Raw genomic sequence first — 26,245 nt, 5'->3', positions numbered from 1 at the left:
ACGACAATTCAGAATTCCGTCAAAAACGAAAGGGGATCAGGGTTTATCAATATTAAGATTGTGTTAAAATTTGAAGAAAATCTGTCAAAGGATATTTGACGTAGTGACGACATTAACAGACGGACGGACGGACGGACAGACTGACGCGGGGTATACCATAATACGTCCCGTCATAGACGGGCGTATAATTAATAAATAATCATAAGAACATATCTGAAATCAGCTGAATGGTAGTACTATCACTATTATACTTTTACCCAAAACCGCTATAAGCATGTCTACCATTGTGTCATGACAGCATCACCTGTTACCTGTAGGACAAATCACATTCTCTAATAAACTTAACAAAATTCCAACAGAAATAGAACTACTTTTCTGGCTCGCCACTTCAGTTGTTGCACTTGTGCGACCTCTTAGTCTTGCTAAATAAACGTTATGTTTACTTTTGACATGTTGCATTAGATTAATGACTGAGCCAGACTTAGCGTACGCCACATCCGTGAAGCACAGTTTACACTTTGCTTTATCGGTAGGGCTACCATCCCGAAACCCAAAATACTGCCACACTTTTTATTTAGGCTTCTTAGGCGCATCTGATAATTTCAATTTGTCGGCAACAACTTGTTCAGCCTTTTTGACGCTTTTTCAGAAAGTAGACCGTAACGCGCTTATTGATTGGATGACTAAAGTAATAAGCAACCAATCGCGCGCGTCGTTATTACAGGTAAAGATAAAACCTTCACCCTCCCGTATCAATAGTCAGAATACAGTGTGCTTTACGTATCTATGTATATATATGTATATATGTTAAAGAATCGAATCGCTTTTTGGTAGGTTTGGTATCGTAATCGAATCGAAGCATTTCGAATCGATTTTCGATGAATCGGATCGAATTGTTGCAGCTCTAATGAACAAGAGATGAATTTGTTAGAAACACAATGCCCCCTATTGCGCCGCTTTGAAGCCGTATAATTGACCTTTCACCAGTCAAAATGTGCAGCTCCATGAGATACACATGCATGCCAAATATTAAGTTGCTATCTTCAATAATGCAAAAGATATTGCAAAACTTTAACCAAGGTAAAAGTTTTGGGACACACACAATTAATGACAGACAGACAGACAGACAGACAGACAGACAGACAGACAGACAGACAGACAGACAGACAGACAGACAGACAGACAGACAGACAGACAGACAGACAGACAGACAGACAGACAGACAGACAGACAGACAGACAGACAGACAGACAGACAGACAGACAGACAGACAGACAGACAGACAGACAGACAGACAGACAGACAGACAGACAGACAGGCCAAAAACAATATGCCCCCAATCTTACGATCCAGCAGGGGCATAAAACAAAATTATGGGACTAAAAAAGCTTAAAAATGCATATCTGGGTAGGAAAGGCAATAAGATTGAAGAGTACCTGTTGTGTACTGGAAATCCATGGGTTCGCTGACCTTACCGCTGCTGTTAATGACGACCTGAAAGTGGGCATCACTCACAGACGCAAGGTCAACATCACAGCGTGGCACAGTGACAATCAGATGGGTCTGAAATAGACAGTGGTGGATTTAATATTGTAAGAACATGAAACAGATTCATAAGGTCTTCAATTCTATCATGTGCAACAAATCTATGAGCCGGATTTAAAATTTCCAATACAAACACACACCAAATTGTATTGCAATGGAATACAACATCAGTGAAAATACTTTTTTTATACACTGCTATGATAACATACATAACATTTCCTTATTTTTTTCACACACAATATTCTACCAATATCATTTATTTTTCATGAAAATCTAATTTCTTGTACAATATTCACCAACTTGTGGTGCCAAAAAAGTTCACTACTTTATAAAAACTAATGAAACAAGACTATTGCCAAGCAATGTATGTCCCCTACTGGCTCCACCATTGTCTGAAATTTCCACCATTGTCAGAAATTAAAAAAAAAAATGTTGCCATAGCAAACAGAATTTTTGACGTAGGAACAAAATGAAATGACGTGCATAATGTCCATATTGCCATCTATCCATGTTTAAAGTTTCATGAAAAAATATGAAGAACTTTTCAAGTTATCCCAGGATCCAGAAAAGTGTGACAGACAGAATGACTGACAGACTGACTGACTGACAGACTGACAGACGGAGTGCAAACCATAAGTCCCCTCCGGTGAAACCGGTAGGGGACAATTAAATGTAATCAAACACATAAAGCTACAATTATGTTCCTATTAATCTGCATACAACTTATTACTTACTACTTATTTATTTACCATATATTAATTGATGATGACCTATCATGTAAACATATTTTCAGCCATGAATAAGCACTAAGGTCGCAGTGGTGTAGTGCATATGGTGTCCGCCTAGCGATCGGTAGGTCACGGGTTCGATCCCAAAGTGGAGCGTTCTTTAGATTTTCCCCATAGACATCAAGTACTGGTTCTAATCCCAGGAAACAGACTTAAGAGCGTTTCAAATAAGCCTTAGGCTTTATATGCAATCGAGCTCAAATAAATTGGTTTAAAGTAAGCAAGCAAAACACACACAAACATAATTCAACATTTTCAAACATCACCCCAAACATGCCACAACTCACCGCCTGGAAGTAGTCCTTGTCAATGGCTCCCTCTGCGCTCCACACCAGGTCTGACTTATTGTCCACAAGCTGGAAGAAGACCTGGGTACCTCGCAGGAAGTTCTTGCCGATGATGTAACACTCCTCCCCACCCGATACATGAGATGACCTCATGCTCATCTTGCAGATCTCTGGCTGACCAATAGGCTGAGCTGAACAAACCATTAGACGTCATGGAAATAACTTGCAAGAGTTATTATCAGGTCCATATATGACTTAAAATTTATATTGCAAATGTCTTTGCTAATAAGAAAGGACTTAACAAAATAAAATTTCCCCTTGTTACGCCATCCACAACCATCCCCAGAAAAATACAAAGACCATGAAAACATATGAGCCGTTCTCTGTAAAAAGGAGGTTTAATGCATGTGCATAAAGTGGCATCCCAGATTAGCCTGTGCAGTCCACACAGGCTAATCAGGTAAGCACTTTCTGCTTTTATGATATTTTTTCATTTCAAGAAAGTCTCTTCTTAGCAAAAATCATATTTTAACGGAAGGTGTTGTCCCTGATTAGACTGTGCGGACTGCACAGGCTAATCTGGGACGACAGTTTATGCACATGCACTAAACCCCCTTTTCATAGAGCACTGCTCATGTATTTTATATGTCGATGGAGTTTGATAAATTTGAAATTGGAAAGGTAAATATATACACAGTGGACTTTCTTACAGCATGTATTATTCTATAACACTATTAAACCAATTAAGCATTTAAATGCATCCAAATGACAATCCTTTTATTCACAAAATTAACTTTGCTACCAGAAAATTAGATTTATAATCATTCAATTTTTATCATCATCAATATAAATCTTTCTTGTATAACTAAACATAAAATATGACATTTCTGCAGTGAAATAACAGCAGTGAAATAAACAAATGGTTATTTTCACCGCTGAAAATAACAAATTTTCGGAACTTCTTTTTTTTGGTTAGAATATCATATCAAGATTTTTATGATCATGAGTGAATTAAAATCCATATTCCACCAAATCCAACAAATTTTCTTTTTATTTTATGCTTTTTTTCACCGTTTGTTTACATTGTAAAAGAGTTTAACTGGAGAATTTTGCTGGAAAAGTGACCTCATTTTGTAATTTTGTGTACCGTAATTACTCTATGTTTTCGGACACGTAAAAATAATTATTTCTTTTCGTGTCCGAAAACTTAGAAACAAAAAATATTCACAAAATACAGGTGTCCGAAAACTTACAGTCGAAAATTGAAGTGTCCAAAAATAGCGTCAATTGTGTCCGAAAATAGCGTCAATTGTATCAACGACTACCGGTTATACCACGCGCTTGTAAAATACCATGCCGCAAAGTATAAATTACAGTTATATATGTTTGCACTGCATTTTAAATTATTTTAAATGCTTCATTTATGTGACAGAAAGTTACTACATGTACAAGGTTGTACTTTGACCAACGAGATCAAAGATGAGCATGTGATGTACCGATACACGCTAGTATGAACCTGTAATTAAGGCATTACAAAAGCAAACTATGAATTCTTTGTTTGTTCATTTCAGATATTTGTTGTCTTACACCTTCCATTGTTCGTAAAACTTGCAATAGGGTGCATCTAACTTTGATGCGTTTAGTATTTGTCTCAGTTATATTACTGAGATGGGGTAGTTCCATTGGTAAATAATGGAAATGTTTATTGGCACTACCCTTGGTAATTGTCATAACGCTTAAGCTATCGGGCGAAACCATTGTTTAATACCGGTTTACACGGTTATTTACCCAATAACGCATATGTAATGGTCCGTTGCCCTCAGGCATGCACCTGCCATGTTTTATGATGTTAATCTGGTTGTAAAACCCCATGATCAAAGTGTCATTAGATATCGAAAACAGGACCGAAATTTGGTAAAATAGCGCTGTAAAATATACTGTCCGAAAACTTAGAGGCATTAATTATGGACGAAAATTCATGTGTCCGAAAATTAAGAGTCACGAAAAATAATTATTTTTGCTTAAAAAGGGGGTGTCCGAAAACTTAGAGTGTCCGAAAACATAGAGTTATTACGGTATTGAGGCACGACACGGGGGAAAGGGTAATTTTTCAGCGATAGGGAAACAGCTGTTTATTATTTTCTTGAAAAGGGGGCATAAAAGAAACAGAAAATGTGTTCATGTCAGAGTAAGATCGTTTATTATTTCAATCGTGATCATAGAAAAATATATTTTCTATGATCACTTGTGAAATTGCAAACGATCTTACACTGACATGAACAAATATCCTCTATATCATCTTGTAAACTTACTGCAGAGAATGGTATGCGACGGGACCTGAAGTATCTGGGCATTGCCCTGGGACTTCTGGAACGTGACCCTGAAGATCATGCGTGCCTTGGTGCTCTTCTTTTTGGCTTTGACTTGTCCGATACGCTGCTCCACATCAGCATTACGTAACTTCAAGATCCCAACACAGTCCACACTGCAGCAGAAACATGTTAATAGACCAGTAACAGGCGCAAATGACCCCATAACAATCCAGAACACACGGACTAAATGTTATTGGCCCCTAATAAATTCCATTCTAACAACTCATGTTTGGGCATAGACAAAGGTTTTTTATGAACATCAATATTTTGTTTCAGACATTGTTTAATATGATATTGTAAGATGAATAAAAGAACAATCAAGCAAGAATTTGCCAAAATGCAGCAAAGTACAAATCAGTTCCAAAACAAGGGCTGTTTGTAAAACATGCATGCCCCCCATATGGGCTGTCCATTGTAGTGGCAGCCATTGTGTGAGCACGATTTTTGTCACTGTGACCTTGACCTTTGACCTAGTGACCTGAAAATCAATAGGGGTCATCTGCGAGTCACGATCAATGTACCTATGAAGTGTCATGATCCTAGGCAAAAGCGTTCTTGAGTTATCATCCGAAAATCATTTTACTATTTCGGGTCACCGTGACCTTGACCTTTGACCTTGTGACCTCAAAATCAATAGGGGTCATCTGCGAGTCATGATCAATCTACCTATGAAGTTTTATGATCCTAGGCAAAAGCGTTCTTGAGTTATCATCCGAAAACCATTTTACTATTTCAGGTCACCGTGACCTTTACCTTTGACCTAGTGACCTGAAAAACAATAGGGGTCATCTGCAAGTCATGATCAATCTACCTATGAAGTTTCATGATCCTAGGCGTATGCGTTCTTGAGTTATCATCTGAAAAACCATTTTACTATTTCGGGTCACCGTGACCTTGACCTTTGACCTAGTGACCTCAAAATTGATAGGGGTCATCTGCGAGTCATGATCAATCTACCTATGAAGTTTCATGATCCTAGGCGTATGCGTTCTTGAGTTATCATCCGGAAACCATTTTACTATTTCGGGTCACCGTGACCTTGACCTTTGACCGAGTGACCTCAAAATTGATAGGGATCATCTGCGAGTCATGATCAATCTACCCATGAAGTTTCATGATCCTAGGCGTATGCGTTCTTGAATTATCATCCGGAAACCATTTTACTATTTCGGGTCACCGTGACCTTGACCTTTGACCTAGTGACCTCAAAATCAATAGGGGTCATCTGCAAGTCATGATCAATCTACCCATGAAGTTTCATGATCCTAAGCGTATGCGTTCTTGAGTTATCATCTGAAAACCATTTTACTATTTCGGGTCACCGTGACCTTGACCTTTGACCTAGTGACCTCAAAATCAATAGGGGTCATCTGCGAGTCATGATCAATCTACCTATGAAGTTTCATGATCCTAGGCGTATGCGTTCTTGAATTATCATATGACAACCACCTGGTGGACGGACCGACGGACCGACCTACCGACCGACCGACATGAGCAAAGCAATATACCCCCTCTTCTTCGAAGGGGGGCATAAAAATGAAGTTGTTTAGCTGTGCTTGTTTAGACAATACCCCCCTCCCCTCCCCTAGAATTTTGTTCAATGAGAATTTCAGGCCACAAAATTGGTGATGTTCTTACACAAAGACTAATGCACTAATAACCGCAGTCTTTGGTATACATACATAAAAGGAAAGAGGCAACATTTTACTTCCAGACTTAGATATTAATATTTTTATCTGTGTTTTTTTTCCTCTTTTTTCCTCCAACATATAATAATCTATTCTCACATTTAGTGCGAACCTCCACTAAGAACAATACTAAAATTACTGTAAACCAGATATGTTTGTTATACATCAAAGCCTTAACATAAAAACACTTCAATGATGCCTGAAAGCCATCAGCCATTGATGAAAATCAATAAATAAACTGGATGAAAAATGATTTTTTTTTGCAAACTGTCAAAGACTTAAGAGAATTACATTTTAATGGTTGAATGCAATAAATAATGACAGTAATGTAATTTATCCATACAATAGATTATATTCATATTCATAATATTCATATTGTGCTTAAGCATAATTAAACGTCTGCTTAAAGGATTTATATTTGGAGTATTAACGGTACTCAAAGTGACTATTGTTCCTATATATTTTCATGTTACCAGCCCTTTGAAACAAATTCCTGTGACCTTGACCAAGAAATCAATTGACATCTGTCTCTGCTGTCTGGTTACAGTCATACTTATTGGCATGGTTTTATGTCAAAGCATTCTATTAATCTATGAGCTCATGAGGGAAAGAATGATCAACAGGTCCAGGTTTTTTTTTGGCCCTATTTTATAGCCGAAATTCGGCTATGTTCCCAATCCCAAAAAGTTTTTTTTAGAAAGAAGTGTCTAATGCTTTTTTATCTCAATTTTAATTCAATTACATCTAACATAATATTATATGATTTTGTTCTTTTAATTTGAATGATTATAAAGAGTTATATCAAATTTAGTATTTCCCTAATCAGTGGACTTTTAGTTTGGAATAAAAAGGCTAATGAATTTATTTTCCCAATTTCATGTAAATGCTGATAAAATTCCCAATTCCAAAGCCATGGGCTATCTTCCCAAAAAGTGGGAAAGAAACCCTGAGGTCAACTGACCTATCTACCTATTAACTGTGCAATATACCCTCACTTCTTTGATGGTTGGCATAATGTAAGGAACTCTACATTACAGAGTGTTTTTTCATTCAAAATCGGGTCCAGTTATCAGCCGAATTCGCAATGCAAAAAAGTATATATTTTTCCCAAATGGGAGCTAAAATTTTCCAATGGAAGGTTTCAAAAAAATAAATTTTTTTTTTAGATCTCAATATTTTGTTCAGCTCCCATCCGTACATGTTCAACCATAACCAATATAATACTGCAAACACTAGTAATTTTTGAAGCATTTCTTAGCAAAACAACAGCAACACTTTTTCCCTATTTAAGTCAAAATGCAGCGAATTTTTCTATTCCAAAGGGACCCAGCCCCATTCAAAATGGTGAAAAAACCCTCTGCATTAATATACACTTGTGTATAACATGCAAGTATACAATATTGTAATTCAAATCATTTCAAAATTCTTATAATTAATCATATTCTTATAATAAAACAAGAAACCGTCGGAGACGGGTGATGCTCCCCAAAGGTTATTTTGTCACAATATTGCACTATATATTCAGATAAAAGGAAACGTCTCCAGGGCACAGTAGTTGGGGGGACAAGAATTTTTTATATAAAATTTCAAAGGGCCAGAACCTGTGAAAAATCATCCGACCAGAACCCGCTGATAATATGCACATCTCCTCTTGGTAGTGAAGTTTCCCATAAAGTTTCATTAAATTCCAGTCATTAGTTGCTGAGAAATAGCCCGGACAAGAATTGCACTATATGTACAGTTAATGGAAAATTTCAAAGGGCCATAACTCTGTGAAAAATCATCCGACCAGAACCAGCTAATAATATGCACATCTCCTCTTGGTAGTAAAGCTTTCGATAAAGTTTCATTGAATTCAGGTCATTAGTTGCTGAGAAATAGCCCGGACAAGAATTGCACTATACGTACAGTTAATGGAAAATTTCAAAGGGCCATAACACTGTAAAAAATCATTCGACCAGAACCCGCTGATAATATGCACATCTCCTCTTGGTAGTGAAGCTTCCCATAAAGTTTCATTGAATTCCGGTCATTAGTTGCTGAGAAATAGCCCGGACAAGAATTGCACTATATGTACAGTTAATGGAAAATTTTAAAGGGTCATAACTCTGTGAAAAATCATCTGACCAGAACCGGCTGATAATATATACATCTCCTTTTGGTAGTAAAGCTTCCCATAAAGTTTCATTGAATTCCGATCATTAGTTGCTGAGAAATAGCCCGGACAAGAATTGCACTATACAAACAGTTAATGGAAAATTTCAAAGGGCCATAACTCTGTGGACAATCATCCGACCAGAACTAGCTGATAATATGCACATCTCCTCTTGGTAGTGAAGCTTACCATAAAGTTTCATTGAATTCCTGTCATTAGTTGCTGAGAAATAGCCCGGACAAAAATTGTGCACGGACGCACACGGACGGACAGACGAAGCGGCGACTATATGTTCCCCAAAAAATTTATTGGGGGATAATAAAAATCATTTGAATACACGTATGGCTTGTCACCTAAAATATGTCTGAAAATGTTTATAGTTTAAATATTGTGTAAATGTACCTAGGTTGCAGACATATCAGTACTAGGTGATAAGTCTATCTGTACTTACGTTGCAGACATATCAGTACTAGGTGATAAGTCTATCTGTACTTACGTTGCAGACATATCAGTACTAGGTGATAAGTCTATCTCAATCACATTAGTGCCCTCAATTTCTTTCTCTGAACACTGTGTGGAGTTTTTTCCGCTGACTTTGCAGGCCTGATAGAAACCATGTGGTCTCACTTTACCGCTGTCATTGCCAATGAAAATCTGGAGAGTGGCTTGTCCTGAATAGCCAAACAGCTGAAAAATTTAGATATAAATTATAATCTGTCAAAAACAGCAAGCCTAATAGTTTTATTCAACATATTACTATTTTAATCACCAACACATTTTGACTTACCTAAGAAAAGCGCAATATGAATATTCAACGTGCTAAAACAGAACAATACGTACAATTAATGTCGCCAGACCTAATACGTCAATTCAACCTATAACAGCCTTGACAACAGAAAAGCCTTATTTAATATTCAACACATTACAATACTGTGTACCAAAAAACCCAATATCAATATTCAACACATCACTTCATTTACTACGGAAAACCCAACATCAATATGCAACACATCACAACATTGACAACGGGAAAGCCCTTATCTTATATTCAACACATTAATACTTTAAATACAGAAAGCTTGATATTTAATTCCAACACATTGTTACCTTGACTTCAGGAAAGCCTGAACCATTCCGGCCCTTCACAGCCCCTCGGCTCCCCTCGGTGAGGTAGCGGGCTCGATGCTGCTCCTCCGGCTGCTCAGTGATCTTTAGTTCACAGCCGTGGGCCTTCGTCGGGAACGTCTGGCAAAGAATTGGCTCCTTTAAACGACGATACTCTCCGCGTTTTTTGTCCTGTAATTGTAACTGGTGGTTAAGTCAGACAAATAATGTAATTTGGAAAATACAGGCCTTTTCCTGACATAACTACGGGTCCGTTTAACGGACACATTTCCAAAACAAAACGTAAACAAAATTAACAATATGAAAAAAATATACCAATTTTCAAATGAAAAAAATATTTCGATATTTTTTTTTTAGAAAGAAGTGTCTGATTGTTATTACATCTCAATTTCATTTAAGTTACATAAAAAAGTTCTTCTAATTTGAATAATTATAAAGAGTTATAATACATTAGTTTTTCCCAAATCAGTGGACTTTTTGCCTTAAACATGAATTTAATGTTTTTTCAGGATTCCACATAGCCATTGCAGTGTCTGCCATCAATATTTTTTAAATATTACCGGCAAGAGTTACATTGAGAAAATAACCTTCACCTATGCTTTTATCAAAAGTGGAAATTTAAATATGAATTCTTACCCAACTCTTTCAATCATTCTTTCATTTAATCCAGAAAATTATACTCGGAGTCCAAGGCAATAGGTCCCCAACGGAGATAAAGAGCATCCCACCCCCAATATCGGTACCAAGCGCAAATTTCTGAAATGCCAACTAAGCTACAACAATATTCGTTCTCAAATGATTGCGCACTCAATCAAATTTGTCTCTATGCCAAACCCCTTCAAAAAAACTCATCAGATTAACACTGATCGCAAAATAGATCCTGGACGGCTCATCTCCAGATTTCCTGAAAACAGTCATGAGAAAGGCAATAAACACTGAAAGTTTTTTAATTGTATCCTGTTCTGAGAAAACTGGGCATAATGCATGTGCGTAAAGTGTAGTCCTAGATTAGCCTGTGCAGTGTGCACAGGCTAATCAGGGACAACACTTTCCGCCTAAACTTGATTTTCAGTAAGGAAGGACTTCCTTGAAACTAAAAATAACAAAAAAGCAGAAAGTGTCGTCCATGATTAGCCTGTGCGAACTGCACAGGCTAATCTGGGACGATACTTTACGCACATGCATTTTGCTCAATTTTCACAGAACAAGACACAATTTTAGCCAAAGCTACATACAGCCTATGAGCCTGGGACTTACATGCACAAGAGAAGGCTTCTTGAAAGTTCCTTTGTCCACAACTCTGTGTAGTAGCTGAGGATCACTGGAAACCAACATTCAGAAATGCAACCATAAACAAACCTTGGGTGACACACCATTCATCCTCCAAATTTTCAAAGAGGCGCTTATTAAGGTCTCATTTATTGATCTAAATCAAACTGAATACTTAAGGAGTATATGTATATATTATGCCTTTCTTTAAGATACAATTAATTGAAAAGGGTTTGCTTATTCTTTACAAACCATAAAACAATTGTGTTTAACACATACTTTTTAAACTTCAGAGTCAAATGTGCAAATTTTTTGTAACAGCAACTATGTTCATTATTCATTTTTCTGATCAAACATTTAAATAATAAGTTATCAGTATTAATATTTTGTTTATACTTCTGTGTACTACTCTTGAAAAAAAAATCTGTGTTCAAAAATGGCAATTATATAAATAAACAATAAAATCTGTCACAACATCCTTCAGTTAAAAAATATTAACTACCTCTTATTATTGTCATTTGAAAATGCCAGCATGTTCAATTCCTCACCCTTCATACCAAACTTGGTAAACGTGAAGTCACTGGGCACTTCCTGATTGGCTGATTCAGGGTTAAATATTCTGTCAACTGAGGGTGATAGCGCTGATGAGGCATCACAGTCTGAATTAAGTCTTGCCACTTTCCTACTCTTATTCCCAAAGTCATCACTGGCCCATTCAAACTTTGGTTTAATGTCATTTTCCGCATTATTGTCAGCATTGAATGAGTCTAATCTCAAGCCATCTGTACCTCTAATCAACGTTGCTTGTGTCATTTCAGTTTGAATTACTAATTCACCTAGTGGCCTCATTTGGCTACCCTCGGTTTCCAAGATGTTATGCTGAGAAATGTCATATGGACTCATGTTTGAGTCTGTATACGGACTTGCCGATGACTGTGACCTTGGGCAACCAGGCCGAGACGCCGAGATTGACCCATGCTGTTGCTGAAGGACTAGACTATGTTGCAGAAGATTCTGCAAGATATGGCTCTTGTCAATGTTCATTTCTGGGGATACCTGCCCCCTTGCCGCTCGACCTTCAAAAGGCAGCATGTTGTTGTTACCATTCAAGAAAGGACCTGTCTCTTGCGTCCCATCGGCTTTGACCAAAATGATTTCAGAGTTGTTCACACTTACACTGAGACCGGGGCACATATTTGTTTGCAGACTGTTTACACCTTGAGCATTACCCTCATTACCATGGTCATTATAGTTATGTTTTTCAGGGACAACAAGACACGGCCCTTCACCCTCCCCTACACTGGTAAACGCCATTGTTGTTCCTCCATTATTCCCCATGGACAGATTGCTAAATGGTTCATCCTCCATCTCTGAAAGAATCAGTAGAAACGAAGCATTACTTGGCTTTAACAATGAAAACATTATTTACAAAGTCAAGAGCGACAATAAAAACAATCAGCAGCAGAAATACAATATCATAATGGACATTGTAGAAAAAAATTATGTTGAAAAAAATTTCATTGCCTAATTATAGCAATATAGTATAGAACTAAACTTTTCCTTTTCTTGTCAAGCGTCTCAGTTTCTTAACTTAAGTTGTCATACAGCATAAATAAGCTTGCATCACAATACCTTAATTCGTTCTTAAGATATTAATATGCAAAAACCATGTTTCTATATTAAGTTAATGTGAGCTTGACCTTGATCACACTTATACCCTGTGCAATCCCTGGACATAAGGAATCTTTGTATATACGGATAATACACGTTTTCGAGGGCATGATCATCTGCGGGCGCTCAAAAAATCTGCGCACTCGGGCAGGAACAGATTTTGAGAGCGCCCGCAGATGATCATGTCCGAGAAAATGTGTATTTTCGCTATTATTGCATAAACAAATCACACATACCAAAATAAATTAAAATAACATTGAAAACAATGTTTTGTTCATTCGAAATCGACAAAATAATTCGATTATTTCAATACAGTTCAAGGTTGTGTTTTACATATGCCTCACTCGGTCATCATCCGAAATGACGAGGCTTTACCTTCGGATAGGCAGTTTACGATTTAAAATGTGTTTAAACAGTGGATTAATGCAAAGTTGAAATGCAGCCGCGCAAATTAAGAAATGAGGAATTATTTTGGAATTTACAGCAGGATCGTTGAAGGTACATAATCACTTAAATTTACAGCATAGTCTTTTGAAAGTGTTGAGTAAATAACCTTAACTTCATTGACGTTGCCAATACAATAAAGCTGTTGTCAAGAGAGTGCAGATGGTATAAGTTGAAAATTAGATTGATATAGGCATTGCCATTATCCCTGCATGCATGAGGAAACTGGTGCTTTTTAAGTTCCCCATTTATGCTTGGAAAGTCGTTGAAGGCTGGAGAAGGGAAGTAACTGCGTGTGGACTAGATTATGGATATGAAAAACACATAACAGGGCTTGAACGGCACGTAAATCGCCTTGTTAATGCACGATTTCTTCCGTTCAAGCCCTCATTTTGCCAAGTTTCTGCACCCCACCAGAGGGCATTATAGATAGAGTTTATGCAATAATAAAGTTTCATTACAATTCCTCGATTTGTTTTTAAGATATTCAAACAATTCTTCAATATCTTCTATCAGTGACCTTGACATTGACACCAACCAGCCCATATGCAATCACATACTATTTCTGGATATAAGGCACTTATGTAGATAGTTTCAATACAATAGCTAAATTTGTTATTAGTGAGCGGACATATATCAATATAAAGTAACGTAACGTTGGCTTTCACCCTATTTGAAATTTCCAATGAAGTTTTGATGGGAAGGGAAAGTACAGCAAAGCGACTAAAGTGTTGTATAGAATGATTTTTGCCAGGGAAATCTAGACTGACTGATGCAAGCTGGTTGCCACTGTTCTCAGGTGAACCTTAAGTCAGGTCGTACTGTAGTGACATTCAACAAGCTCACAGGTGTTCAGGTTCCTTTTCAGTGTTACTTGTTCACAATTAACAAATAACTCATGGTTACATTTCACAAAACAGAAAAGCTAACACCCCTTCGATTTGATATACTAGACATGGGACCAGCAGAATTAGTGATCATCAGTTTCTTGATACACACACAGGCTCCTCATAACTTACTCTTAGAGTTTTGCTGGCCAGCTTGGGACGCGGAAACAATGTTTAGCAACAGTTCAGCTGCAGATGTACCCTGAAAGCCTTGAAAACACAAAGCAATGAACGTGGAAAACATACGAAAAAGTACACTCAAAAAGGCAAAGCATATATCCCATGAATGCAATCCCAATCCCAATTCTTTTTTCTTGTATTTGCATGATATCAAAATAACAATTTTACATCTTATGAACGACATTCTACACCCAGGGCTTCCCATTGTTCAATATTTTCAAGATGACCCTAGTTCGCTCACCTGAGAGGAGTCGGTTCATTCAATCTTTACCAAATGTAAAACTTGACCTAGATATTGTCCAGACAAACATCCTGGTCAAGTTTCATCATTATTTCATCTGTGATTCATGATCAATGTACCTATGAAGTTTCATGATTCTAGGCGTAAGCATTCTTGAGTTATCATCCGGAAACCATTTCTTTAAGATGAGTCACCGTGACCTTTACAGCCATTGTGTGAAAACGTTTTTTGGCACTGTGACCTTGACCTTTGACCTAGTGACCTGAAAATCAATAGGGGTCATCTGTGAGTCATGATAAATGTACTTATGAAGTTTCATGATCCTAGGCATAAGTTTTTGAGCTATCATCTGGAAACCATTTTACTATTTCAGGTCACCGTGACCTTGACCTTTGACCTAGTGACCAGAAAATCAATAGGGGTCATCTGCGAGTCATGATCAATGTACCTATGAAGTTTCATGATACTAGGCTTAAGCGTTCTTGAGTTATCATCTGGAAACCATTTTACTATTTCGGGTCATCGTTACCTTTTACCTTTTACCTAGTGACCTGAAAATCAATAGGGGTTATCTGCGAGTTATGATCAATGTATCTAAAAAGTTTCATGATGCTAGGCATAAGCGTTCTTGAGTTATCATCAAGAAACCATTTTACTGTTTTGGGTCAACGTGACATTGACCTTTGACCTAGTGACCTGAAAATCAATAGGGGTCATCTGCAAGTCATGATCAATGTATCTATGAAGTTTCATGATCCTAGGCATAAGCGTTCTTGAGTTATCATCCAGAAACCATTTCACTATTTCGGGTCATCGTGACCTTGACCTTTGACCTAGTGACCTGAAAATCAATAGAGGTCATCTGCGAGTCATGATAAATGTACCTATGAAGTTTCATGATCCTTGGCAAGTTGGCATAAGCGCTCTTGAGTTATCATCCGGAAACCATCTAATGGACGGACGGACCGACATGAGCAAAACAATATACCCCCTCTTCTTCAAAAGAGGGGGGAAGGGGGCCATAATGAGAAAACTGCCCCCCTCCCAGCAGCCATGTTATTCAACTGACCTCAACCATTTTTGAACTCAACTTTCATATCAAGGAAACAAATGTTCTGACCAAATTTCATGAAAATTGGGCCAAAATGTGACTTCTTGAGTGCTCACATGTTTTCTTTATATACATATAGAGATAAATGCCCTGCCCACTGGCGGCCATGTTTTTTCACCGATCCCGACCATTTTCACACTCGTCCGAGATATCAATAAAACCAATGTTTTAACAAATTTTCATGATGATTGGGCAAAAATTGTGACTTCTAGAGTGTTTACAAGGTTTCTCTATAGCCAAATAGGGAAAACTGCCACTATATACATATAGAAAAAAATGCCCCGCCCACTGGCGGCCATGTTTTTTCACCGATGTGGACCATTTTTGAACTCGTACGAGACATCAATTGAACCAATGTTTTGACCAACTTTCATGATGATTGGGCAAAAATTGTGACTTCTAGAGTGTTTACAAGGTTTCTCAAGAGCCAAATAAGGAAAACTACCCCGCCCACTGGGGGCCATGTTTTTCAACGGATCGGAACCACTTTTTAACTCAACCAAGATATCATTAAGACAAACATATCGACAAAGTATCATGAAGATTGGGCGTGAAATGTGACTTCTGCAGTGTTTACAAGGTTTTTCTTTTTATTGACCTAGTGACCTAGTTTTTTACCCGGCACAACCCAGTTTCAAACTCGGCCGAGATTTCATTGGGACAAAGCTTCTGACAAAGTTTCATGAAGATGGGACAATAAATGTGGCCTCTAGAGTGTTTACGAGCAAATGTTAACGGACGGACGGACATACGACTGACAAAGACCGGTCACAAAAGCTCACCTAAGCAATCAGGTGAGCTAAAAAAATTAGTCACTAAAAAAAAACCATCACAATTGAATTGATAATATCTAACCAATAAATGGCATATAATATGGATATAAAATGGGATCCCAATGCAATTTAATTTTGCCTTACGAGAATCAGAAATCAAAATATGCTCAAGCCGTAGTTTCATGGAGTGCTTGCTGAATACAATGTAGATCTATCCCGGAAAAGCACGAGTTTTGAAAAACCCACTAATCAGCCCGGTACAAACAACGCTGGTCCATTATATCAACCAATGATAGCTTCCTTTTAATAATAGCGGTTGATACGGTGTGTGATTTTGAAAGGATTGTAAATGGGTCATGTTTATTTGTACCAGCAGATTAGTGGGTTTATCCAAAAAGTTGCTTTTTCTGAGATACATATATTGTTAGCCAGGGTATTCATAGCCATGACAAATACCCAGAAGCAAGTATTCCAGTTTTTGCTTGTTTGAAAACTAAGCTGTTACCAATATGTATGTGGACGCCCAATGACCCAACTATGAGGAACATGAAAATTAACTCTACATTGCATATGTCAAAATAATTGCAATCAAATGTGTCAATGTTACACTGAATAATATGCTGATTGTTTCTTTTAACAACTCGCAAGTAAAGTGCAACACAGAAACAATGCGGGTAAGAAACTGTAATTTTGCCCTTAAGCTTTCAATGTGCTTTTTTAGAATTTTTAACAAGTCAGTGACCCAGATAATCATCATTTTTTGTAAAAACTCAAATTTAAAAAAAAACTCTTTGATTTTCAATATACATATTGATTTCTTAGAATTGCTATGGCTTATGCATTAATATTTACTTTGAGAGTAATTTTCGTGTGGTAAAACTTACTAGTAATAAACAGTTTTCTTTTAAATTTAAATATAAGTCCACAAAATCAGGAACATTGCAATCCCACATGACAGTTTAAAGTTATCTTGTTCCCAAAAATAAGGACAGGTTGGTGAAAATTAAGGAGTGGTCACATACTGGAACACTATGACATTTTTTTATTGTGATAATTCCTTACATAAAACCAGTATACAGGCTAGGCAAAAACAAATAGGCGCAGGCAACCTTCAACCCCATAGTCCCACTCATCCAACAAAATGTATTTGATAAACAAGAGCACTGCATAACAAGTGCCATCGCTCGGGTGCCAACGCTCAGCTGCGAAAGCTTGTCAGAAACAAGATATGTGTTCGTCAGAAACACTTTGTCCCCTTCTGTGCCTCTTTGAAGCTATATATTTGACCTTTGACCTTGAAGGATGACCTTGACCTTGACTTTTCACCACTCAAAATGTGCAGTTCCATGAAATACATATGCATGCCAAATATGAAGTTGCTATCTTCAATATTGCAAAAGTTATGTCAAAATGTTTAAGTAGGAACAAACAAACAAACAAACAAACAAACAAAAAAACAAACAAACAAATTAACAAACTAACCAACCAACAAACATGGGAAAAAACATTATGTCCCCCACTATAGTGGTGGGGGACATAAAATTATATTATTTTTTTAAAGGTGACAGTGACCTTGACCTTTGACCTAGTGACCCAAAAGTGGGTGTGGTGTGTAGAACTCATCAAGGTGCATCTACATATGAAGTTTCAAAGTTGTACCAGTATGTGGAAGCACTTTGATTTGAGAGCCAATGCTAAGGTTTTAGCACAACGCCTACGGCAGACAGCATGACAAGCTGGCTATGACAATACCTCTGATTTTCTCCGAAAACAGCCAAGCTAAATAATATACCTAATAGATTGTATGACCATGCATGCTAAAGTTGATTTAAAAAAATATGCACTATGCCCTTGTTAAATCATAGCTGGTGCACTGATACAACTAAAATTAAATACATATTTTTAAAAACTTATTTCAGAAGAGAATACAACGTACTACCTTATACTTGCCCAAAAATTAACCATAAAACAGCACGACCTTATAACAACATTCACTGTGAAAACAAGCAATGTAACAACAATCTTTACCTACCATATGAAAGGCTGCTCTGCTGAATATTAACTCCATTGGTTTGTGGGGATGACTGTACTGGGTGATCCATGGGAATATCTGTCGTTTTGCTGCTTGGCTCAGTTGACATTTCTGCAAAACAAGCAAACATAGTTTGAAATATCAAAGTAAAAAAATATTTGTGCTAAGTTACAAGAAACTTCTTGAAAGCTAAAAGCAATGGGCAAACAGCCATAAACAGCTAACCTGAGACCCCTAAAGCAATGGGCAAACAGCCATAAAAGGCTAACCTGAGACCCCTAAAGCAATGGGCAAACAGCCATAAACGGCTAACCTGAGACCCCTAAAGCAATGGGCAAACAGCCATAAACGGCTAACCTGAGACCCCTAGGAACTTAACTGTTTGGTTAAAGTATTGTTGACTAGGTTTCACAAATAAATTAACCCAACTTATGTCAGCAATGTTTTTGAACAAACAACAATAATTTTTGAAATCATTTCAGATATCATAAAAGCACAAATCTCAATTTAATCTTTACATTTCCTAGCAACCTTGTAAACCGGTATTAAACCATGGTTTTCCCGGATAGCATTTGAATTGATGCCGTTTTAAGGAAGCAGTATGTTTAATGTAATATATCTTTGTTCCATATAATTTCAGGAAAGAGGTAGCAAGACTGTGTGGTTGTATTTATTGAAAAGCAGAGAACGAAGAGTACAACACAATACAATTATTGCACATTGATTTATTGCTTTTATTTCAATTTACCGGTAATATAAGACCAACAAACAAAACACACCCGGTACATATCGGTAATGACATTCATTTTCATTCCTGTTGAGCATAATTATTGATGAATGACATTTATAGATAAAACAAATTCCTTATGAACAGCTTCTGAAAAAAAAGGTTGTTTTGAAATAAAAATGCATGTTACGACTACCGGAACATGTAAGAAAAATTCTTTTGAAAGATTTAATGAGTCTTTTCCTATTCTCAGAGCCCCGTTTCCTTTACATTTTCTTGATCTCACGAGAGATCAACTCCGCGATCGGTACGTAATCGTCCACTTCCGGCTCCTCATCGTCGTCATCAGAATCAGCTGCGGGCGTTTATACAGCGTCAATTCGGATGAGGCTGTCTTCCTGGCCACATGCATGCCTTTAAGCTGCGGCGGACAAGGTCGGGTTTTCCCTTAATGCAGTCAGTGGCCGACGCAAGCCATCTGACTATTTCTTCTTAACTGGCCGCTTTGATCCGTTCACCAGTCCCGACAACCTTCGCGGACTCTTCCTTCATAAATGTCCCACATGATTTGTACAGTTCGGCCTGGAAAAATATTAATATTATAAGCGTCTTTTAATATTGCGGTAATTGTTATTAATAAAACAAGAGGGCCTGAAAGGCCCAAAGTCGCTCACCTGAGATTCAAAGGAACTGACCTGTTCTGTGCAGCCCAAGATGTCATTAGAACAATATGTTCTTATCAACTTTCATGACAAGTGAACAGGGTACCCTGGCAGCCATGTTTTTCATCAGACCAGAACCATTTTCCAGAGTTCAGATAAAATTTTGTGAAATTCTTAACGTTACTACCAGATTTTCAAAAATAATTCTTAACTCTGAAATATTCTTAACTTCACTACTTAGTTTTGGAAAATCATTTGTAACTTTTCTAAATGACTGAAAAATAAATAATAATGGTTATTTTCATGCAAAAAATCAAAATAAACATACTAGCAACTTAATTTAAATGAGTTCAACAGTGTCTATTTAGTATTATACAATTTTATTTTTCAAATACCTACATTATAAGTTCATATGCCCAAACTGTGCTTAGATTGCATGCCTTCGATAATTTTTTACATATTTCCCAATTAAAACGGGTCTCCCCTTCAATCTTTTCAACGATTGGCCACGGGAATAGTCCCTTCAACTCGTTCAATGTTTTTTATATATTAAGTTTGGACCCGTTATGTCCCTTTTTTTGGCTTTTCCCACTGTTTCGGCAACTGCACATACAACATCGTTTAAGATCTTTTCAATAATGTCTTTCTTAACATTCAACTTCGGCTCACTTTGAGTACAATATGTTAAAAGCGTGTTTTTGCACGCTTTGCAGGTTTTTAGGACGCTCTCTGGGCGCCGCCATTGTTTTTTGACAGATAGACTGTACATCCCGCTTTTATTGGAAAAAATGCGATTTGTTAAACAAACCCGATAACCATTTTATATAAGCACCGAAAAAATCTTTAATACGCAAAAATAACTCAATAAAAATCGATACGGACCGATGTAAAAATAATATTCGTAACTTGATTTTGTAATTCTTAATGGTACGACAAGATTTTAAAATAAATACTTAACAGACTTGAAAATACGACCCTTATCTGGAGCTCTGATTTTCATTCACCTCCAAGATATTATTTAAACAAATAAACTGGCAAAGTTTCATGAAGATTCATAAGTCCATATAAGGAAAAATGCCCCGCCCACTAGTGGTCATATTTTTCAAGCGACAGGAACCACTTTCCAACTTGTCCAAAATATCATTGGGACAAATCTTCTGACAAAGTTTCATGATCATCGTACAATAAATATGGCTTCTAGAGTGTTAACAAGGTTTAACTATCGCTATATAAGGAAAAATGCCATGCCCCCTTGGCGGCCATGTTTTTCCACCAACCAGAACCATTTTCGAACTCATCCAAGATATCATTGGGACAAATCATCTGACCAAGTTTCATGATGATCGGACAATAAATGTGGCCTCTAAGAGTGTTAACAAGGTTTTAGTAAAGCATGATATATAGCCTTATTAGGAAATATTCCCCGCCCCCTGGTGGCCATGTTTTTTAAGCAACCGAAACCATTTTCGAACTCATCCAAGATATCATTAGGACAAATCTTCTGATCAAGTTTCATAAAGATCGGAAAATAAATGTGGCCTCTAGAGTGTTAACAAGGTTTTACTATAGCCATATCAGGAAAAATGCCCCGCCCCTTGGCGTCCATGTTTTTCAAGCAAACGTAACCATTTTCGAACTCATCTAAGATATCATTAAGACAAATCTTCTGACCAAATTTCATCAAGTTTGGACAATAAATGTGGCCTCTAGAGTGTTAACAAGATTTAACTACACTGTATAGCCATATATAGCCATATAAGGAAAAATGCCCCGCTCCCAGCAGCCATGTTTTTCAAGCAAACGTAACCATTTTTGAACTCATTCAAGATATCATTGAGACCAATCTTCTGACCAAATTATATGAAGATTGGACTATAAATGTGGCCTCTAGAGTGTTCACAAGGTTTTACTATAGCCATATATAGCCATATAAGGAAAAATGCCCCGCCCCTTGGCAGCCATGTTTTTCAAGCAAACGTAACCATTTTAGAACTCATTTAAGATATAATTGAGACCAATCTTCTGACTAAATTTCATGAAGATTGGACAATAAATGTGGCCTCTAGATTGTTAACAAGGTTTTACTAAAAGCTATATAAGGAAAACTGCCCCGCCCCCTGGCGGCCATGTTTTGTCACCGAGTTTCTCTATAGCCATATAAGGAATACTGCCCTGCCCCCCTGGCGGCCATGTTTTTCAACGGACCGGAACCATTTTTAAACACAACCAACATAACATTTAGAAAAACATTCTGACAAAGTTACATGAAGATTGGGCATCAAATGTGACTTCTACAGTGTTCACAAGGTTTTTATTTTTATTGACCTAGTTTTTGACCCAGCATGACCCAGTTTCAAACTCAGTCGAGGTATCAATGGGAAAATGTTCTGACCAAAGTTCATGAAGATCAGACAATAAATGTGGCCTCTAGAGTGTTCACAAGGCAAAATGTTGACGACGGACGACGCACGACGGACAAAAAGCGATCACAAAAGCTCACCATGAGCAGGTTGTGCTCAGGTGAGCTAAAAATGTATGAATAACTTGTACCGGTATTTTAATAATCATAAATGATATACTGTGGTCAGGGTATTATCGGTATATCATGTTGAATGAGAGGCATGCATAAAGGATTTATATTTAACGCCAATAGGCTAATAACGAAATGGTAACGGTGAATTAAGATGTTTATACAAATGCTGCATACAAGAATAGTTCCAAATGCGCTTATTAAATAATTCTTAATGTGAGCATTACCTTGAAGGGTTTGTTCACGGAGACATCGAGTGGCTGCAGTTTTGATGTGCAGCCACCCGGTATCACTGCCGGTACAATGTTCCCCTTTCGCATGGCCTTCTTCACGACTTCCGTCTTGTGCCCTGCGAAACTGTCAAGCAGGAGAAGACAGCGGTCCTTCTCAGTGTATGGCACGAGGATCTCTTTGACCCATCGGATCATGAGCGTTTCATCCATCCACCCTTTCCGCTACCCACACACCAGCCACCAAGGTGGAGGTGTAAGCTTCAGCTCTCTCAATCCCTTAAATATTACCATTGGTAGTACTACAGCTCCACTTGCAGCTACGACCAGAACAACTGTTAAATGGCGTTTCTCCGACCCAGTTGTTCGTATGCGGATCGATTTCTTCCCCTTTGTTTCAAGTGTCCTGCTGGGGACAATGTCAAAATACACTGGAGTTTCGTCCATATTGACGATAAACATGTCCTCGTAGTCATCGTGCTCCCTCTGACGCCGGACAAAAACATGGAAGGAAGCAATCTTGTCTTCCAGGTCTACTGGGAGTCTCTGAGCCATTGATGTTTTGGCTCGTAAGACCAGGTCATGTCTGTTCATGAACCTGGTGGCCTAACAGCGACTGGCTCTTAATGTAGGGTTTGCCGGCGTCACAAGATCGCGCACACGGATGCACAGATCGTCGATCGTGACAGCCAGCTGCAGCTCCCTCTGCTCCAACACGAACCCAATCAGCTGCTCTTCAATAGCCATCCCATAAGACAAGGTACGGCCTGTCTTCTGGAGATGGTCCCGCTTGTCCCGTGGTATCGCGTCGAAGTTCATCATTTCCAACTGCCCAAAGTAGATTTCGGTATCTTGTACGTGCGGCTTGCCTGACGGACGCCATGCTTCTAATGACCACGAACTGCTGGGGAGCTCGTGGTCAGCTCGCCCTCGTGGTTCTGCGTCTAGCAGTCTTCGACAACAAAATCCTTGTTTATACTTACAGTATCATCACGTGCCGGTACTGTACTGCTAATTTCACTATTAACCGGTAAATCCAAGGTAGAGCACGGATCACTAGTTAAATCCAAGGTGACGGTTGAAAACTGATCACTGGCACTTAATTAAATCCAACAATGAATGCTTGCTCGCAAAACAGGTAGAAGATCCGGGTCTCTTTGGTTGCCCAACAGGCCTCTTTGGTGTAGACCTTGGTAAGGGCGACGCCTTCCATGCTTGCGGAAGTGCCTCCTCAGCGGTTGAAAACCGCTCCACAAACTCATCCATAATTAAAAGTGAAAGTGAACAATTATATTGCTAAAATAACTTTCGAAGTCTCAAGGTTATTTTAATGATGGAATTTATCAAACAGATTAAAGCTAATTTACCATTAATGCAGATTGAACGTCGATTGGATCGTAATAATTCACCAACTAGATTAAAGAAATCAGTAACTAAACGTTAAAAGCCATAGTGGAACAATGGAATAATGTCAATTAGTGCCAATTATGATAATCTTAAACAACTTTCTTTTGAAAATAAGCGTTATGACAATTACCAGCGTAGTGCCAATTAACAGTTCAATTATCTACCGCAATGGTGCTACCCCTTCTCAGTAAAATAACGGTGACAAATACTAAACGCTACAAAGTGTGATGCACCCTATTACAAGTTTTACGAACAATGGAAGGTGTTAGACAACAACTATCAGAAATGAACAAAGAATTCATAGTATGCTTTTTTTATTGCGTAAATTACAGGTTCATACTAGCGAGTATCGGTACATCACATGCTCATCTTTGAACTCGTTGGTCAAAGTACAACCTTGTAGTAACTTTCTGTAAAATTAATTAAGCATTTAAAATAATTTAAAGCGCAGTGCAAACATATATAAATGTAATTTATACTATACGTCATGGTATTTTACAAGCACGTGCTAATATCAGTAGTCGTCGAAACAATTGACGCTGTTTTGGGACACTTCAATTTTCGACTCTCTGTTTTCGGACACCGGTATTTTTGTGAATAGTTTTCGTATCTAAGTTTTCGGACACGAAAAAAAATAAAAATCTAAGTGTCCGAAAAATTAGAGTAATTACGGTAATTATCCCAAAATGATCCTATTGTGAACTCATCCAAGATATCACTTGGACAAATGTTCTGACCAAGTTTCACAAAGATTGGTCAATATAATTTATATTTCTAGACTATTCACATTAAAAATGTTGACAATGCACATTCACAACGGACAAGTTCATCTCAGGTGAGCAAATAAACATTTGAATTTTTATTGATAAAATCTTTGGAAGACAACTGTGTTTTTTTTGACAGTCTAAAAACCAGTATTGACAGACAGCTGATACTAGTTTTCAAGTTTACTGATTACAAATCTGATATATTGTCTTCAAATGAAATATGTTATTACTTGTTGATTTTAAATCAAGACAAAAACACAGACACAAAAAGTTATTAGGCGTAAAACAATGAACTTTGGCCTGCGTCCAACTGGTCCCTAATGCATCTTTAAATTACCATGTCACATCCCGGTATCTTGCTTATATTATGAGTTACTTCAACCAATATGTGATGCTGACACTTAATAATTACGCCATTAGCAAAACCGATCTGCTTGATTTTGTGTAAAACTTGGTGCTTTCATAATTGTGTAAAGGTAAACAGAAAATGTCTGAGCCTGCCATGTGGAACTAGGAAAAAAAGTGCACTACATGGACCCAACAAATTTCTCCTTGATTTAAATGGATTTCAAAAATGACCCCTGAGCTTTAAATTTGTGGAAATTCATGGAAGTTTTTCATCCTTGTCTCATGTATTACTTCAGGGGCACAAGGATCCCATGCATGATGTAGCGAGTTTGTACTGTCCGTCAAGCAAAAAGATGGGGATGATTGCAATGAAATAAGTTCACTTCCAACTGCTTTGCTATCTGGCGAGCACTTTAGGAATGCAGTTGAGAGTCTGCTTATAACTGGAAAGAAAAGTTCAATGCCCAATTGTGGCTCAGGATTTTTCACTCAATGCTTAATAGTATGAAGCTATTTTGCCTTGTTTGAAAAACCAATATGAACTCATTTTTTCTACACTAGCATTGCCCAAATATGAACAGCACTTTAAGCACCATGCCCTGGTCCTTAATAGGTTTCTATTATGTAATACCATTAAAAACTCGCAATCAATTAGACCCCCAGGGTTTTTTTTGGCCCGATTTTATAGCCGAAATTCGGCTATGTTCCCAATCCCAAAAAGTATACCTTTTTCCCAAAATGTGGCAAAAAATTCCCAAATTAAAAAAAAAAAAAAAAAAAAAAATTTTTTTTTTTTTTTTTTTTTTTTTTAGAAAGAAGTCTTATCTGTATTTTATCTCAATTGAAATTCAATTACATCTACAAAGTATTATATGATTTTCTTTTAATTTGAATGATTATAAAGAGTTAAATCAAATTTAGCATTTCCCTAATCAGTGGAATTTTCGTGTGGAAAAAAAGGCTAATGAATTTATTTTCCCAATTTCATGAAAATGCCGATAAAATT

The 26,245-nt window shown here is 37.4% G+C and overlaps 1 protein-coding gene and 1 long non-coding RNA gene across 5 annotated transcripts in view; both read right to left on the bottom strand.

Moving 5' to 3' along the window:
* LOC127846555 (nuclear factor of activated T-cells 5-like) overlaps positions 1 to 26,245 on the bottom strand; it is a 53,812-nt gene that overhangs the window by 26,827 nt on the left and 740 nt on the right. For 2 of the 4 annotated variants that reach the window (XM_052377916.1, XM_052377919.1), the window contains exons 2-10: positions 18,569 to 18,679; positions 14,364 to 14,441; positions 11,732 to 12,599; positions 11,218 to 11,281; positions 9,943 to 10,131; positions 9,332 to 9,522; positions 4,933 to 5,105; positions 2,621 to 2,811; positions 1,437 to 1,563 (exon numbers count right to left, since the gene is read on the bottom strand). In XM_052377916.1, coding sequence (XP_052233876.1) covers positions 1,437 to 1,563; positions 2,621 to 2,811; positions 4,933 to 5,105; positions 9,332 to 9,522; positions 9,943 to 10,131; positions 11,218 to 11,281; positions 11,732 to 12,599; positions 14,364 to 14,441; positions 18,569 to 18,679 — 1,992 coding nt within the window. Of the gene's footprint in view, positions 1 to 1,436; positions 1,564 to 2,620; positions 2,812 to 4,932; positions 5,106 to 9,331; positions 9,523 to 9,942; positions 10,132 to 11,217; positions 11,282 to 11,731; positions 12,600 to 14,363; positions 14,442 to 18,475; positions 18,514 to 18,568; positions 18,794 to 18,925; positions 19,061 to 26,245 lie in introns of those variants that run through there. The other 2 variants (XM_052377918.1, XM_052377920.1) reach the window with 2 other exon arrangements.
* Positions 5,357 to 6,371, bottom strand: LOC127846601 (uncharacterized). Its single transcript, XR_008033558.1, has 3 exons — positions 6,182 to 6,371; positions 5,950 to 6,036; positions 5,357 to 5,658 (listed from the first exon to the last, which is right to left on the bottom strand). It is a non-coding gene; the product is annotated as an uncharacterized LOC127846601 (long non-coding RNA).

This window comes from Dreissena polymorpha, chromosome 9, assembly GCF_020536995.1.
Source record: "Dreissena polymorpha isolate Duluth1 chromosome 9, UMN_Dpol_1.0, whole genome shotgun sequence".
Taxonomy (NCBI): Eukaryota; Metazoa; Mollusca; class Bivalvia; order Myida; family Dreissenidae; genus Dreissena; species Dreissena polymorpha.
This window is presented reverse-complemented; position numbering and strand designations above follow the sequence as displayed.